Source organism: Phanerochaete carnosa, assembly GCF_000300595.1.
Source record: "Phanerochaete carnosa HHB-10118-sp unplaced genomic scaffold PHACAscaffold_3, whole genome shotgun sequence".
Classification (NCBI taxonomy): Eukaryota; Fungi; Basidiomycota; class Agaricomycetes; order Polyporales; family Phanerochaetaceae; genus Phanerochaete; species Phanerochaete carnosa.
In genome coordinates, this window is record NW_006767630.1 from 3,605,084 (window position 1) to 3,622,512 (window position 17,429).

General features: G+C 55.3%; 5 protein-coding genes across 5 annotated transcripts; 2 read left to right on the plus strand and 3 right to left on the minus strand.

Annotated features, from left to right (window-relative positions):
* Nucleotides 1-961: 961 nt before the first annotated feature.
* On the minus strand, nt 962-1,311 carry PHACADRAFT_253028 (uncharacterized protein). The gene has a single exon (XM_007393825.1). The coding sequence runs from the start codon at nt 1,210-1,212 to the stop codon at nt 1,000-1,002; it is 213 nt and encodes a 70-aa protein (XP_007393887.1). The 5' UTR covers nt 1,213-1,311; the 3' UTR covers nt 962-999.
* Nucleotides 1,312-4,207: 2,896 nt separating this feature from the next.
* Nucleotides 4,208-5,179, plus strand: PHACADRAFT_193712 (uncharacterized protein; the record flags this gene model as incomplete). Its single annotated transcript, XM_007393826.1, has 2 exons — nt 4,208-4,389; nt 4,453-5,179. The coding sequence occupies 2 exons, from the start codon at nt 4,208-4,210 to the stop codon at nt 5,177-5,179; spliced, it is 909 nt and encodes a 302-aa protein (XP_007393888.1).
* A 387-nt stretch (nt 5,180-5,566) lies between these two features.
* Nucleotides 5,567-7,385, plus strand: PHACADRAFT_253032 (uncharacterized protein). Its single transcript, XM_007393827.1, has 6 exons — nt 5,567-5,847; nt 5,904-5,985; nt 6,038-6,194; nt 6,713-7,155; nt 7,207-7,266; nt 7,319-7,385. Exons 1-5 carry the CDS (start codon nt 5,574-5,576, stop codon nt 7,259-7,261), a joined length of 1,011 nt encoding a protein of 336 aa, XP_007393889.1. The 5' UTR covers nt 5,567-5,573; the 3' UTR covers nt 7,262-7,266; nt 7,319-7,385.
* Nucleotides 7,386-9,068: 1,683 nt separating this feature from the next.
* Nucleotides 9,069-9,299, minus strand: PHACADRAFT_48027 (uncharacterized protein; the record flags this gene model as incomplete). Its single annotated transcript, XM_007392689.1, has 1 exon — nt 9,069-9,299. A coding segment is annotated over one exon (231 nt), but the record flags the coding sequence as incomplete, so codon positions are not given.
* A 1,359-nt stretch (nt 9,300-10,658) lies between these two features.
* PHACADRAFT_253035 (uncharacterized protein) lies at nt 10,659-11,794 on the minus strand. Its single transcript, XM_007393828.1, has one exon. The coding sequence runs from the start codon at nt 11,609-11,611 to the stop codon at nt 10,679-10,681; it is 933 nt and encodes a 310-aa protein (XP_007393890.1). The 5' UTR covers nt 11,612-11,794; the 3' UTR covers nt 10,659-10,678.
* Nucleotides 11,795-17,429: the final 5,635 nt, after the last annotated feature.

Genomic DNA, 17,429 nt, shown 5'->3' on the forward strand with positions numbered 1-17,429 from the left:
GGCGCAGCCAGCTGCCGGAGAATATCACGACCGCCTCTCATTCGGTGAGGAAAGAAATGACTCTCTCTCTATTCAGGAAAGCCATTCAAAGTGCATTCTAGTATGCTTGCCCACCATTCAGATATATTCAAGGGGGGCGTAGGTGCACCTACCGGCTCGAATCTACAGGAGAAGCCGAACAGATACCCGGTCTTGCGGATGGGCAGGTGCTCGCGCATCTGCTGCAGAACATGTATGACGTATGGGGCACACTGGATTCCTTTTTGTCACACTTTGGTACTCATACGCTGCGAGTCTACCACAGCTACTGATGCCGGTGTAAGAGAGCCCTATTGACTTTCGCGTCCTGCGGCTAGTCATCCCCCCGGCCATGGATTTTATGGCGCTCTCTGGCGTTCGATACGGATCTGAGTAAGTGTATTCTTTCTCCCGCCCTTGCTACTAGCCGGAATATTCCATGAGCACGAGCAGTATCTCGAACATACCGACTCGTATGTACGCGGGCATGAAGTCGTACCAGCCAGGAGCGGGTCCCAGTCAATCTACGCGCGCTATCCACTTCCTCTGCGGTCCTGCGGGAGCGCATCACACTAGCAATCCGATGAGAAGATTCAAACACAATTTTTTCAGTTAATAGGTAGAATTTCCATTCGAACTGACTGGTCTTGTGCTGTACTCTAAACCACGTCTACCCACTCGATATCTCCCGACATGCCCAAAAGCTGCGTTTTGGAGGTAAAGATCTCTTTGAACGCATCTTTATGTTCCTTGTGGACGTAGAAAGTGATCTCGATATCATCTTTGTGTCGCCTACTCCATGTCCCGTCTGGCTGTCGTGTAGGATTGGGTCGGAATATCTTCACAAACCGAGGCTCGTTCAGGATCGTATGGTAGAATCGCGTTTGGTCAGGGAACCCGAAATGCGCCGACGTCCAGTCGAAACTAAAGCCGCCGCACGATATTAGCCGTAACAAAGTGAATGAACAATCTAATCAGCGCTCACCGCCAGTTTGAATTCACCACCATGTGCCCCGGCCGCTGTCTGAAGTCCTGTGCAAGTTCTGCGTTGAGAAATTCAACAGCTTTCGCCCCGCTTGCTGCATCGGAGGCGGCGGCATATCCGGGCTCTCGAAGACGTATAAGTGAATTGCGAATGCGGAGAGCGATGGTGAAGAGTGTCTCCTTGTCGAAGTCCTCCGCCGCGTCAGTCATAGGCCATAAAAGAAAGTTGCCAATACAGTGCTTTGGCCGTGGGACTATGCCGCGGGTCTGGACAGACGTCAGCACAGTCAGGAAAAGCGTGACTCCAATACTGTAAACAAACCATTAGGATGTTGTATACATGCTGGATTGGCGGGTTCTCCGGATCCGACTTCGACGTACAGTAAACCAGCAGCGCCGCTAGACAGTCCTGCCTAGACAGGATAGGCGGATTGGGATCCAGACACTGCGCCAAGACACCTTTATGCAGTTCCACAGTCTGCGATGCCGCGAGACGAATATCCAAGCGAACCGCTCTCTCGCGTCGAGGCTCAAGTGGGGGCGGGACGCCCCGCAGAGGATAGGAGTGGTTGCAGGGGGGAGCAGGGACTTCACCGTAGTCAGCGGGGTTGAAAGGATAGTGAGGAATCGGGTCGTAGGATGGCAGAGGATCCAAGGGCTCGAGACCTTGGTAGTTTTGAGAGAGAAGTCGTATAAACGACAGCACTGCGAAACCATCACCTAAAGATGCACTAAGTTATCTGGGTCATTCATTGACTCACGAGAACCGCGAACCAATAAGATGCGACAAAGAAATGCCGATACAAGTGTTGCCTGTTCTCGTAAAGCGGGTGATGGTCACCTTAACGAGAGGCTCGTCCGAGTCGTAGTCCAAGTATTTGATAACATTAACCCCTCTTGTAAGTGTCCACGGGCTTTGTACAATGGTATCATTTGGGACCTCTTTTTCCGCGTCGCTCTCGATTACGGCGACTGGCACTCCGTGATTTCCGAGACTGACCTATAGCAACAGGTTCAGCCGTAATTTAACAACAGATTCGTACAGCATCCATCTTATCCTACCTTCCATGTATCCTTTGGGTCCGTCGGGCGTACAATACGACCAGCATGGACCGGGTAGGCCTGCAGGGTTTTAGCAAGCGCATCCTTAAATTGGCCCATGTCGATAGCACCCGGCACGATGTGCGCAGTGTCGATCTGTGCAAGATTTGCAATACGCTCAGCTCTTTGGAACAGACGCACGCTCCAGAATCTTTACTCACTTTTTGGCACATCCAGAGGTCATTCGGAGATAAGGCATAGTAAGGCTGCCCTTCAAGAACGGTTGGCTGCTTGGCTCTTACTATGTGCATCGTCATCTGTATAAAGAGCAGGTGGGGGTATGTGTGCTATACTGATTTTCGTCTGCATGGCGGTGTATTATACGGCAAGAGCAGTGAGACATCGCACGGCGCAGAGCACACTAACACCATCATTGCATTGGTAAGATTGTTGTCGTGCTGACCGAGGCGCCGATATCTTTCGCCAATCGGAGGTTAGGCCTCGCCGAGTAGGCCGTGTTGGGGGAAGCGGCGGGCCGACTTCAGGAGTAATTCCTGTCGCAAAGCCTGAATACTGTATAGCCGGCGTAAAGTCAAGCTCAGCGACAAGGAACACGATTTCACGCGGTAGCACCTGCCCTAGAACCTGGGCTGACTTAATACTGTAGGCTGCCTTTGCAGGCCCCTAGGCGTTTTCGATGAGCGCTGCGGGTAGGAGGAAGTTCCTGTTCGCAGCGCACCGAGGCGAGGTGCTTCATCTGAACGAGGGTGACATAATACCGTGTCTTGCCGTACGATGTTACTCATCAGCAAAAAAAGACGTTGATTACAATTACTTACCATTAAAGCGCAATATGCCGCACAAGCAGAGAGTCGGGATGTTCTTCGTCAGATTCAGCCAGGAGGTCACGTGCGTCCTGCGCCCTGTTTCAGCAAGGAATGCGACACGTCGCGGCGCGGAACGAGCCTAGCCCGTCGACTACGAGTTCCCTCGGGTTCCTCGTATCCCTCGGAATCGGGGTCACGTGGTTCGGGACGCCTGGTTAAGTCCACGGCGAGTGGCGATTGCTCGTCCTGTGGTTCCGACCGAGGAACACCGCTGTGCGTGGCGCTGGCACCTTTGCTGCAGCTGTATTCTCTGGTAGAATCTCTACAACCGTCGCTTCTGACAGTTGCCGTCGTCAAAGGTGGTGCGGTGATCGTATGGTGCGTCGTCGCCATCAGGCCAGCCGCTCATGATCACTCGACCGCACTCTCCAGGGGGAGCGTCTGAGAGAGCATGCATATCGCCCTGTCGATGATATCTTTGACTTGGTACTTTGCAGCGATGGCGACAACCGCGCGGAAATCGATGTATGCAATCGGTGGCCTCCTACTGTTCAGCCACTCACTGCATCCGGTATCTTTTAAGACATCTTGGCAAAAGAGTCGGGCAATATTCACCTAGTACGTTCGTTGCATATGAGGCCAAACACGCTGTGGAAGTCGGTGCCTTTGTCTTCCACAGGTGGGATCACAAGACAGCCCTCGAGCTTTTCAGGGAGCTACACGTGGGTCGAGCAGCTCAGGAGCTTTTCGAAACGGTGCATCATAATAATACCCGTATGCACCTCAAAAGTCTTGTCCTTGGCTATAGTGATAACATCGCCCTCGTTCAACTGCAAAACCCCGCACCGCTCGCCGAGCTCTAGCACGACCCGTCTAGCATCTTCACGCTCTTCTGGCCCGATCTTTCTCTTTTGTGGGGAAAGCCTACCTCTCCCGCATAAGAGTGGCAGCTGGCATACCTGAGAACTCGGAAGTCTTCTAGAAGTGCATCACGTTCGACAACGACTAGGAATAGAGTTAATAAAGCTTAAAGCTTGACGAAAGGGCATGCAGGCATCATGAATCGAACGTAAGCCTGCTTACTAACGTCAATTGGCGTCTAGCAGTGTGCGGCGCTCTCAACATCAACCGCGCGCTCTGCCTCCATGGCAAGCAGCACTCGCAGTCGTAGTCACGAGGAAGACTTGGAACTTCCAAACAAGAGACGAAAAGTCGAGGATGACGAGCTACAAATCGTACCATAATCCCCCAGTGAGGCCCCTCTGCCGAATTTGATCGCTGAATGCAGCAGCGAGTTTTGGTTCGAACGCGGGGACGTCGTAGTCTCTGCACTTGGGATGGCTTTCAGGGTACATTCCGATATCTTCAGTCGGCATTTCGAAGACTTCCGCAAGCTGATGAGCAGCTCCGCGCTCGCAGCGCTATCTGAGTCGCTCGATGGCTGTCCCGTGTTGCGGACCACGGACAGCGGGACATATCTGTCCAAGCTCGTGGGGATATTGTACGATGGAGGTGCTAGGTACATTTTTTGGGCTGTCGGCTGAGCTACAGCATATTCAACCTGTGATTTGTCTCTACCTAGTGACTGGTTCCATCGCAAGATGACAACTGTCCCCTTCGATGAATTACGCGGGATCGCTATTGTCGCAGCGAGATACAAAGTGCGTGCCGTCATCGATGAGGTTCTAGCCCGACTTTCGCAGTGCTTCCCATCGAGCGATCTATCGAGGTTCAATGGCAACCTGGACTTCAGCGGCTGGCCCAACCCACCCATCGGCATTCGGCAGGAGGACGCTATTGCTGCTGTAAAGCTGGCAAAGCTACTAGAAGCTCCCTTTCTACTTCCCGCAGCATTTGCAGTATGCGCAGGAATCGATTACGACTGCCTCGTGAAAGGTGTCGTGTACGGAGACGAAGTCGTGCGCCTTGACGACGAGGAGCTTCTTTCATGCCTTGGCGGACAGGGCTTGCTGTTGGAGGAAAATACACAAGTCATGAAGACGCTCTTGGAGTTCATTGTTGCAGCCCCTTCGTCCCTCAAGGACAAATGTCGCAATCGCTCAGATTGCAACGTTGCGATTGGGAAACTTGCGCTTTCAGCTGTTGAGATAGGCCATTTTGCAACTCCATGCGCTTTGGATCCCATGGACGGCTGGTTTTCCGACGTGTATCAGGCACGGCCGGATCTGAAGCCGTGCACTCATTGCCAGAAAGCGCTGCAGAACACCGTTAACAAACGGCGGGAGGAGACATGGCAAAAACTTGGAGGGATTTATGGTGTGGCACCATGGCCTGTCGCTAACAAGTGATGTGATATTTATGCAGTAACTAGTACCTGTATCCGGATGAGAATGCATCGTTCACAGCGTTACTGCAGCTGGTTCGAGCCGTCTTCGTCACTGGCATGAACTGTTCCGTCTACCCCTTCTGATGCATGTGTCTCAACCTTGCCAGAGGCTTGAGTTTGGCTTACCTTCATCATGCAGACATGGTTTCGCGCAAGTACTGGCTGCTCTAGGCATAAATTAGTGGCGCACGACATGATCTGTTGTTCATTACTATGAACATGATAGTTATTTGTTTTGGCGACATGTAATGATTAATTTGATAAGGTAGAAAGTAAATTATCCGGATCCGAAACCTTGATGCCCGCTCTACGCGAGCGCGCCGTAAACGCACGACCTAGTATCGGTCTCTCTTGGTATGCCCAACCGTTACCAGTTTGCTTTCCTCGCATCGTTCGTTGGCGTATTATCGGGTCTCTTCCTCGTCTCCAACTTCATCAAAGCAAAACTTAAGGCCGCAGGCTACGATCCCGCTCAGCTCATTCTCATTGGTCTTCCCAAGGACGAGAACAGCACACCGTCGCCTCTGCCTTCTTGGCTGTCTTCTGAGAATTCCGAAATGTTCGCCCAACTGTTTGCTCTGGTTCTCGCCGCGTTGACGTCAGCCGCTATCTTCTACAAGTTTGGCATGAGTACGTGCATCGCACTCTGCTGTCTCACGCACACTGCTCACATTTCGACGTGTCAGAGAGGAAGCCAGCGCTGAACCCGGACAAATGGCAGGAGTTCCAGCTGAAAGAGAAAGTTATCATTTCCTCGAACACTGCTATGTATGTTTTTCTTCTTCCAGAGCTTTGAGGCGCGCGCTGAAGGGGACGACAGCTATCGCTTCGCTCTGCCTCATCCCCAAGATGTTCTCGGCCTCCCCATCGGCCAGCACATCTCCGTTCAAGCTGAGATCAACGGCAAGGATATCATGCGCAGCTACACTCCCACCAGCAGTGACGACGACCTTGGTCACTTTGACCTACTCGTCAAGGTATGTGCCACGATATCACGTCTTCTATATTGCGCTATGCGACGGGCTTTTGTAATTATGCCAAGAGCGGGCGGCATGGATGTTAGGACGCGTAAGCCCAGCCTCGAGTCGCGACCGCTCTGGTCGCAGAGCGGCATCTGAGACCCTTTGTGACCGGCCCTTGTGCGTCGCCGGCTTGGAGGTCGAGGCCCTCAAATCATCGCACAGACCCCGGGGTACGCGCTCTGTGTAGGTAACACGCATGGTTGGCGCGATTGATATTCTGCGCGTCCGGCAGAGCATTTATCTCTGCCGGTGTTTGGCTGCTGTCGTAGTTGCGAGATGGCACAAATGTTCGCGCTCGGGTATCGCTGGTGTGTCGCTTCTCTAGGTTCGCAAGTAAGGGGTGCTTTGGACCGCGTCGGACGCGCTACTACGTGATCATTACTACAGCTGCGTTTGCTATGTCTCTCAACTCGCGTTATGGGCTTACATATTCTGTTCTGCTACGTGAACGCCCTGCTGACTCTGCGCTCCAGGCTTATGAAAAGGGTAACATCTCTCGGTACATTTCTCTGCTCAAGATTGGCGACAAGATTCGCGTCAAGGGACCCAAGGGCCAGTTCACCTACTCGCCAACGCTTTCCCGCCACCTCGGCATGATCGCAGGTGGCACTGGCATTACACCCATGCTCCAAATCATCCGTGCTGCGCTCAAGAATCCGGCGGACAGGACGAAGCTGAGCCTCATCTACGCGAACGTCAACTTCGAGGACATTCTACTCAAGAAGGAGCTCGACCTTCTCGCTCAGAACCACAAGGACCGCTTCACGGTATACTACGTCCTCAACAACCCTCCCGCGAGCTGGAACGGCGGCGTCGGTTTTGTGTCGAAGGAGCAGATCCAAGAGCACATGCCATCCTCGAGCGAGGACATCAAGGTCCTCATGTGCGGGCCGCCGCCGATGATGACAGCCATGAAGTAAGCTTTTTCATGCTGTGATCAAGGATTGGGCTGACAGATCTCTGCAGAAAATGCCTTGCAGAGCTCGGCTACCCTGCGCCGCGCACGGTCAGCAAGCTCGTAGACCAGGTAAGGTTTTAAGTTCATCTTTACACCCGCAGCACGCTCAGAGCGCTTCTAGATCTTCCTCTTCTGAGTTAGAAGATTTCAGATATGCGTGTGCTAGAATCTATGTGAATACGATTTAATGGAATACATCGGTTTGCCTTGATTGTACTTACTGGCACAGTCCGGACAAGCGAGCATGTGCCTCATCTCCACCTAGACGCCCTTGGCCACAAACTCGCCAACACGCGACCGATCTGTCTCACCCTGTCCTCATCTGCTTAGCTCCATCCTCCCTGCGGCGTGCCGCCACGAACGCGACCAGCACCAGCACAGCCCGCCGCAGCGTGGTGACTGGCTGATGGGCCACAGCGGAAGCATCTGCCGCCGGCAGTCGAGATCTGGGGTTTCACGATATGCTCCCCTTCGCCATCGTTGATCGTGGCACTGCGCATCGAACACCAGTGCACCGCCCCCCGTGCCGCGGAGTTCTCGCGCTGCGTTGTGGCGTGTCCTGAAGATGTGATGTTCGTGCGCTGTCGGCTGGCGCGGCCGTCGCCGGTCGTGCGGGCAGCTGTGGGACCGCGGGCGGCGGAGAGCTTTGTGCGGGTGTGCACGATGGACGGCGGCGAAGAGTAGGAACAATGATGTGCGTGACGTTTTTGCCATGCTGGCAAGGCAGCACGGGGACTGTCTCAAAGTCTGGCGCGGACATTCTTCATGTGCTTCTGGATGATGGTACGCTGGCTCGGTTCCCGAAGGGACAGAGGTCCTCGAAAAACACACCCCCACCCGTCGCCCGCACGGGGTGCCAACTAGCTGCCGGTAGAAAGGGTCGCAAGATTGAAATGTATGCGCCGCACTTTGTCCGTCGCTGGTCCTGGTGACCTGAGACCAGAGACGGCACTCTGCTTATGCAGGCGTGTGCAGATGGGATGCACTGCTGATGTGCTGCTTGCCCCCACGGGCGGGCTGGAACCCGCTCTGAGCCAACTTGTCCCTCCGCACTGCGGACCAGACATGCGAAGACTTGGACATAGCAACGGCCATCTGCGCGATGTTGGCCGCCCCGCCAAGCTCGCGGTGAATGCGCGTTTATCCCTCAGCTGCACACACGCTCGCCGCCCTGGGTTTGGTAGAAGCTCTTGTATTTGGTTGATTGTAACGCATAAATATTACAGGCATCTGGTATCTACGACAGTCTAGGCTACAATGGGATGAATAGCTTCTTCGATGATGACGAGAACGTTACAAGAGTATATTAGCACGGAGGGGGGCTCGTCGCGGCTGACGGGCCCGCACATGCGTGCGAGGAGGGAGGGGGGAGAAGAGGGACCCTTCGCGACGACAGCCCAAAGCAAGAAACATATAAAAGATACGGAGAAAGCAGAGAGAAGACATGTAAAAACTATGGTACTATAAGCACAAGAAACGCCAGGGTAGCGTCCGGATGAGATACGATAGGAGCATACAAAGAAATATCCCGTCCTAGAGCCAGGCATACATTAAGGGTTGTAGATGAGACCGAGTGCGTCATGTTAGTTTGCCGTCGCGGGCGCACAACCCGTGCCAGACGTCGGTCGGTGCGCCGATCGTGGTGTCGGAGCGGGAAGGTCGTTACATGACTATGCCGCCGCTCCAGTTGGCGTCGGGATCGGGCTTGAGCGAGGAGGACGAGGTAGAGCCGTCCGATTCCGTAACCTCGTCGCCGTTAGGCCGCATCTCCTTCTGGATCTTACGACACTCAGCGCCTCCTTCAGAGCGCACTGTCGGAGGCAGCGTCAGCGTCGAGGACATGAGGACGAAAGGCCATAAGAATACTCACAGTGCCGGTTGAGCGCATCCATCCGAGCAAAGTTCTTCTTGCATCCCTCGCAGGGGTACGGACGGATATTGAGATGGAGCTGCTCGTGCCGCTTGCAGTCGTGCTGTCGCGCGAAGCCCTTGCCACAGCCCGGCCACTTGCACTGGTACGGCTTCTCCTCGGCGTGCGAGCGCAGGTGCCCCTTGAGGTTAAAGTGGCGGGTGAAGGTGCTGCCGCACCCCGGGACAGGGCACGCGAAGTTCGCGGGCTGCTTCCTGCGCTTCTGACTCGCGTCTGCCGTGCTCGGCGTCGTCACGTTCACCTTCGTGATCGTCATGGCCTCCGTGCCGACGCCGACCTGCATGTTCATGCCCGCGCCGTCCATCAGACTGCTGAGAGGCATGCCCAAGTCAGCGCTCATCGGGTGACGCTGCGTCGGGATGCTCATGCCCAGTTCAGGCCCGCTGGGGAGCGGATGATAGCCCGGCCGTGGGCTGGCGCTGGGGCTCGGGTACGGGCTGGCACGAGAGCTGCCGACGCCGTTGTTCCATCCCAACGGCCGTTCGCGAGAGCCCGACGACGAGCGCCGGTGGTGACCCTGGCGGATGGATGGGATGATGGTCTGGGTAGGGTGGAGGTATTGCTGTCGGTTGGCGTTGCGGAGGAACTCTTGAGCAGACTGCCCCACCGGGGGATACAGCGTCGCGGACGAAAGAGACGGCGAGAGTGTATGCCGCAGATCCTCGGAGCGCACTTGACGGTGCCCAAAGCCGCCGCCGGTACGCATGCCATCGGACTTCGCCCGCCGAAGGCCTGTGGCGCCAATATCGGCAGACAAGAACCCGCTGGATCCGTATGACAGATTGGTGTTCGGTGGACCGAAGGAGTTGTGCTGCTGTAGTCGGCCAGGTGGTGCGAGGGACTGGCCGAAGGACGCCTGGTGAGGACTCGCGGATGAAGGCAACTGCTGGGTTCGCATCATTGGCGACGGCGACGGCGAGACCGACCCCGGACCTGGGAGCACATCGTTCATGTTGACAGTGTTGTTCGACATCGGTGTGGTATCCCAAATTGGAGGGCGGAGAGAGGTGTCGGAGAGGCTTCTGCTGCGAGCGAGGGGTACCTGAGGGACAAGGAAGCTCTGTTGCTGTGGGCGAGATCGTATGGGTGGTGATGATGAATCCTGAGGCATGGGCGCATAGGACATCCCCGGTGACGAGTGATTTGATCCGGGATAGAAAGGCTGAGACTGATCGGTGTATTGGGAGGCAGACGCCATGGGCTGATTGGCCGCCTGGCGATTCAGATGCCGTGGGTGATCCCAGCTTTGCTGGTTGGTCTCCTGCGTGTTCCCTGAAACGACAGGAGAGATCAGCGGTAGGTCAATGCTTCCCATGCGCGTAAGATGAGAGAGAGAGGCACTGCATAGCAACAAGACAAAGCGTCGCCCGCATTAAATCGACGGGCGGTGGCGCAAGTGCATCTTCCGACGCCAACGCCAACGCCAACGCCGACGCCGACGCCAACCTAGTGGGCACGGCCGTTGCGGTAGACCGAACTAGCGAGCGTGATGCGAAAGATGTGACCATCACATAGGCGTGACAAAACCCCACGCTAGGGGTTACGTTCGCGCTAAGCCCGCGACCAGGTCCGCAGCGTCGAGGAGACGGAGGAGACATAACAACAAGCGGAGCAGAAGACAACAAGTAGATGATACGCACTTTGCTGGAGGAACGGGACGCTCTGTGTAGTTCCGCCACCACCACTGATCGGCGTCGCGGGAACGATATGCAGCTGGGGTCCGGTCAGCATACCGTCGCCTTCCGGAGCGTTGATCGTCGGCGGCTCGTCATGGACGGTCGTCGCCGGACTCGAGATGTCTGGGATGACAAGCTGGGGAGGAGACTGCGTCTTTTGTTGCGCCGGTGGCGAACGCCTGTCTGGGGGCAGCCGAGAGGTCGACCAGCTCGGTGACTCGAAGTGCATGCTCTCAAAGTTCTGGGTGAAATCGTTGAGAGGCGGCGAGTTTGGAGGCATGTAGGAGGAGGATGAGGAAGCTCGAGAGCGGTCGTCGTCTGCGCCGTTACTCGACGCAGGAGAGGCGTGATCGTAAGCGGAGGGCGACGGGGCGTTGTCGTAGGAAGGCGGTGTGATCGACACTGAGACTTGCGTATTCGCAGAGTCTATTGTGGACATGTAATGTTCGTCGAAAGTGATGAGTCCGGAGCTGTTCGGTATGTCGTACTCGGCTGGGTCGTACTCCTCCGTTATCGAGATGCCGGACGGGTTCTCGTCGAACAACGCCAGAGGGTCGGAGCCGTCGGGATTATCAAAGTTTGGCAGGTCCGAGAGCACCGAGTAGGGCGAGTTCTGGTAAGAGCCGTTGTAAGATGGCGTGTGTGGAAAGTGACCGTTGTCCTGAGGGTAGTCCTGATCGAACGCGAAAGAGTCAACGAGGTAGGGCGACTCGGAGTGGTTTATGTCGAAGTGCGCGGAGTTCGACGAGGGCTGAAAGTCGTGCTGCTCCTGTATGTACGGAGAGGACGTGACGAGGAGGGGATCCATATTTGCTAGGGCTATGGTTTATGATACTTGAGGGAGAGGGGATGATGCTGGTTGTTTGGCAAAGGCAGGGTTGGTATAAGTGCTGGAATGGAATAACCTGACAAGTTATCTGTGATGACCAGAGGAAATTGAGAGTCGATGCGGTTACTGGAGGCTGTGGTCGAAGTGAGAGGGACTAGCCGCCTCAGCTCGCAGACCTGGACGGAATCGCAAACAGGAGCTTACGAAATTGACCCAATCAACCAAACTTTGAAAGTCCGCTTACCCGCCGTCAGCGACATCTCAGCCCACGTTTAATCCCGAATAAACCAGGGAAATAATTGCTCGTTGTCTACAGCGTCGAGGACGCACGTATCCGGAAACCCTGCGTCATGAGTATGCTGTACAACGTCTGTCCGGGTCGAAACACTGCCTCAGCCCTCGAGGCGATGCTCAGTTCGGGCGCCTAATGCTACCAATCCCGGAAGTTAGCCGGCCACGTGAGCCTGGGCGACGCTCCCGAAGCATGCCTGGGACTGCCACCACCCGCCGACGCATCCGCCCGCCTCCTCTCGCGCACGTCTATCACACGCAGTATGCTTCATATCCCACTCCACTCCATCCAGAACTGACGAGAAGCGTTTCATGCAGAATGTCTCTCCCTTGATGCATCCGTATCATCTCTATCACGGACTGTCGCCAAACAAGTTCTCAAGCTCGTCAACCTTCGAGGCCGGTTTTGGCTCCAAGTCGTCGGGAACGGATCTTCACACAACAACAAGACAGGCCGACAGCACCAGTATTTCCTACTCAAGCTTGCTAGAACATCAGCTCTCTCTCTCGCTCGAGACTCGGCGGCCACCGAAAGATTTGAGAGACCGGATGTTGTCGTGCTTTACAACGACAGGGCGTCGGCTGTCGGCTCCAGGAAACCCTACTACTGCCCATGCGGACCACGATCGGGATTGACGTACTGTGCACAGCACTCATTACTGCAGCACAGCTGTTACCGCCTTCCTGGATTTCGAGATAGCAAACCTACAACATAGCCCTTTTCTGCCGCCATTGGTTTGTCTACAGGAGATCGTACTGCCCTCATTTCGATTCCTCTCCTCTTTTCTATACGCCTTGTCCCACTAAACCCGTCCTGCCTGCGTCCAAGAACGTTAGCGGCATCTCCAGCCCGCCGTCATCACTGATTGCGGAGCGGCACCGCATTCTTTGTACCCTTTCTGTCCGTCCCAGTTGTTTATTACTTGATGCCACGGAATCTGCGTCGCAGGGATGACATTGCTTTACGTACGCTCGCAGTGTTCCGCTGACGATGGCGCTCCCGAAGGCCCTGAACTGGCGGTCGCATCGTTGCATCCTCCCAGGAGGAACCTGCGTGCGAAGATGGGTCTGCAGATCGTTCGGGGTGGGAGAAGATGGTAGCCCGTAACCGTTCTGTGCCCTACGGCGGGAACGGATGCGGCATTCCGAGCCTCGAATGGTCCCGCGCTGGGCAACGCAGCCCATCAAGCACCGCCCGCTGTCAACGCCCTGATCACGATCAGTGAGTGTCATCAGGAGAAGTCCCACGCTCTGGACTGGCGAGATGAGCTGAACCTTGGTGTGACAGAGCGGGTTGTCAAGCGCGCCACGAAGGCCACTGCTGCCTGAACTGATGGAGGGTGTGGCGAGCCAAAGCGACCGGCGAGATCCCCGAAGAGCCCTCGAGCAAAGGTGAATTTGTCACCAGATGGGCTAATGTCGTAAAATTGGCGAATTCTCTCCATCTTTACGCATCCTCATCTGTCAGGGCAGACAATCCGCATTGAAGCACATCGTTCAACAATTCCTCGGTCATCACTCCGGTGGAAGTTCCCTGCTCACCCTCGTTTTATCATCGCCGTTGCCAGGGCCTATTTCCAACGAACGATTCGTCGTCGGTTGCAGGAAACTGGCTCCGGACACTCAACGGCCATACGCTAGACGCCACAAGAATGGAACCATTTTGAGCCGGCAGAAGTCTCAACATACCAGGCACCGCGTTCCTGCTGCTCTCTCGCGGCTAAAGGATGCACTGAAGGCTGCTTACGAGGATCACTAAACAGACGAGCAGATGAAATACGTTTTTCGACGGCCATCTCGCACTTTCACGACGGAATTTGAGGGCATAAGAGTTCGGCGGCTCGGCTCCTCTGGTCGACGTATTCCTCTTTTGGCCGCGCGCAAAGCTGCAGTTGCGGCGGGATGTCGTGGACGGTGTTTCAACCTCGGCGGCCCTCGCATACTATTTTTGCATGTAGGGTCTGCCTGGTTCGCACAGACGACAGACGACGCAGTTGCCTCAAGGCCGTCCTGATCAATGCGGATCGATCATCGGCCCCTAGTGTTCACGCCCACGTCCGAACTTCCGTTGCCACTCAGCGCGGCTCGCACTTGCGTCGCATCACACGCTAGCAGGCATTATCAGCACCCGCCTGCCAGGTTGGCGTAAGTTCGTATCCATTGACACCAGCTTATGGCCACTGATGATCTGTCACGCAGTTTCACATACCCGTGGCTATCTACCGCGTGTGTGCACTGCGCCATCACCGCGCCGGGCGATTTGTTACGCGAGCTCTCGTCGGAACGTTCCGCGACCGCCCTGGGTTACGCCCTTGGCTCGACGCTTCTGCCTTCGTACACCGGTCGACCGCGACGTACTAGGTCCGTATCCAGGAAAGAAGGGCGGAACGACTCCACATACCTCAGTCACTGGATTATTGGCCGTTCTGTCCGCGTGTCGCTGTGGCTTCGTGGCGGAACGCGCCGGAGGCGGTACTTTTCTACGACCGACGACGCCAGTGGTTCCCTCTGAACTCAGTTTTCCGGATTGTGGAGTCCCGACGGTTCGCGCAAGCTACCAACGAACAAGTCACAAGAACTATAGATTGGGACCTCAAGGGGGCATGATTTCTGCCGTGTCGACGAGGGGTGAAAGGTGTATCGCTCGGCGACTTTGATCCTGGGAAACCGCTCACTTCGGCAGAGCCTTGAACCGCACCTGCAATGTGCCTGTGCCTTCGAGAGCGATCGACCGTGTCTCCTGTGCCCTTCCTAGCATCACACCACTGCTTAAGCACCGTGACAAATTTTCAGTCTTCCTTTGCGTCCCAGAAGCCAGCTATCGGTGGTAGGAGCAAACGAAGCTCCGCCTCCTCCACACCCTCCTGGGCCAGAGTATACTTCCGCGACGTTCTCGGGGCCTTTGAGCCTATTGTTCTCGGACTGCGTGCTTCCCGGAGGGCGTGCGCCAGGTCGGCTGACCAGCCATCCGCAGGGCGTCTCTCTCATCCGTCACCATCGCAAACCTTGGGCTATGTGCGCTCTAGCCCCCGGCACCCATGATTTTGTCTAGCGGCCCTCCCTTTTCCTGCTGCCCACAGGGCCAGGAGAGTTCTCGACGTGCGCAGCGGATAGGCGGGCTGATCGCTCGGAGGCTTTAGGTGTGTCGAGCTGGGAAGCGTCTCCGCGTGGCTCCCGCGTGAGCATGTAATTCGAGGCACGGCCAACCTGTGCTGGTCTTCTCTTCGCCTCAGAGCACCGCCTCGTCATTGTCCTTGGTGCTGTCAAGGACAGAGTTGTTTGCAGATCCCTTCCTGTCCCGCATCATCCTCGAGGCATTGCTCCGTGAAAGGATAGTCTTGTGTCTGCTACCTGCATCCCGCACGCTTTCATTTCCCAGCTCAGGGCCGCCAGAGATATATTATGACGAGGTGATAGTAGATGCGCATAACGGCCTACAGGATGGGGCGTCAGGCACAGCCGTGTGCGCATACAACAATGGTGCAAATAAGAAAGAACCGCCAGATCTATACGTGGTGTATCAAAGGAAATCCACGGCTGATTTCTTTTGTTGATTGATTTCTCACATGTTAAACATTCAGACATACTAGAATATGTCGGCAGATGCGACGCGTCAATATCGTGCTGAGACGTTACCACGAACGCAGATGTGAGGCACTAACAAAGTTATCATTCTCGGGCGGGCAAAGATCGTGTCGAAGATCGCGCTCAAGGGGCAGTGCAGATACACGAGGCATGCAATGAAATTGCGAATACATGTCGGCGGAGGTACCTCTTCAGCTCGGACGAGCTCGAGAGCATGGTTCTCGGAGGATACGTCTTACATTCCACCTATTCGTGTCTCTGTTAGTGTCCTGCAACAGAGCCGTCGGCCTGGGAACATGCCAAAAGAGCCCACACCTCGATTCGCTACGCTATGTAGCACCGCTCATACTCCGATTCTATGGTTTACTGACTACATACCGTGTCGGGGATCCTCTTTCTGCGTTACTGAGCTAAATCTATAGATGCGCTTGGGATGCCGTTGCAGCGCCAACAAATGGACTGCCCGGGCTGCCCGTCGCTAGTCCGTGCCTCCAGTGGGCAATCTGGCTGCTTGTTTCGTTTGTCCTTTGCTGACCGTTCTCCACATGAAACGGGGCGGCAAGGCGGAAAAGGGTCGAGAGCTCCTCCCCATCATGATGAACAAGATCCAACAAGTACACCCCGCCGACACAGCCTCATACATTGACGCCGCCACTCCCGCGTCCAAGCTCGTTAGAAACATCCGTCCCATCTCACACCGAGCCTTCTGACCCTGAATGGTAGGCGGCACACCACGGACTAAGTCCGGAACATATTGCTTCGCTGATGTGGCCCGTTATGTCCTGGACTGCTTGTGAAGGGTCGCAGCATGAATTGAACAGCGCAGCACTGCGGCAGCGCTACGTGCATGTTATGTGAAGAGAAGCCACGCTTCCTGCGAGATGCAGAACCGCAGTTACGCTGCTTCGCTTCCGATGGTTCTGTTGCCATGGCTCTATCAGTCGTCGAGTCTCGAGAACATGCACGCATTCGACGAACAGTCTCAGACTCTCGGTGCAGTTATGTGATTACTTGGACGAGAATTGGCATATGGATAATTTTTGCAAATTTTCTCTGGTCTCTGGCTTGTAAACTTTCAGGACATTCTGTTTGGCACAGGCATTTTGATTTACAAGGACGGCGTGCAGTAAGTCAGGCGACGTCCGCATGGTATGGGTAGCCTTCGTTGTAGACTCATGCTCGCCGTGTCTGCTACTCTCCTCCTGTTCGCCCTTGACGTATAGGCTCGGTATACCCGCTTCATTGGTGCTACCTTGCGAACCTGGCCCAGTGAGCTGCACATTCACTTCATAAGACACGGGCAGCACTCCCTTTTTACATGCCCGCAGGCTATTCGTCTGCTTGGGGTCCATGCGACTTGGCTTCTTGCAGCGGCAGTACCTTCATTCGAGTTGTGTCTTGTCACCAGCAGAGCCTAGAGTGGTGTATAGAGGAGCAGGCCCTGTTCTGCGCATCCCACCTTCTTTGGCCCATATTCGACACTCTTGTGAGGTGCCAGTGGCCCTACTAAGAATTTGTCCATCGCTCTTATTGACACACTGCAGCAGACCATGGCCATGAACGCTAAGAGTTCTTCAGCGACGCGCATTTCCTCTGGGTCGCTGTAAAGACGTGGTGTGGTACCTTCGGCATTTCCTCGCTATGCATCAACGTCATGGCCATTAGCCTCTGGAGCGCAATTCACTTCGATAATTCTACCTACCGGCCGACCATGCTCCACTCCTTCGTCACTAGTCCTCTTCTATCCAGAGCCTCTCTTGCCAGTCGCGTTTGGCCAACAAGCTAACGCAAGAGACGTTGCTGGCGATGCGGAGATCTGCAGGCGAGAAAGAAGCCTAGTACGCCAAGCGCCCCTCAGTCGATCAGGTTAAAGAATAAGAAGCGTCAAATATTAGCATATTAGCAAGTTATGTTACACTTC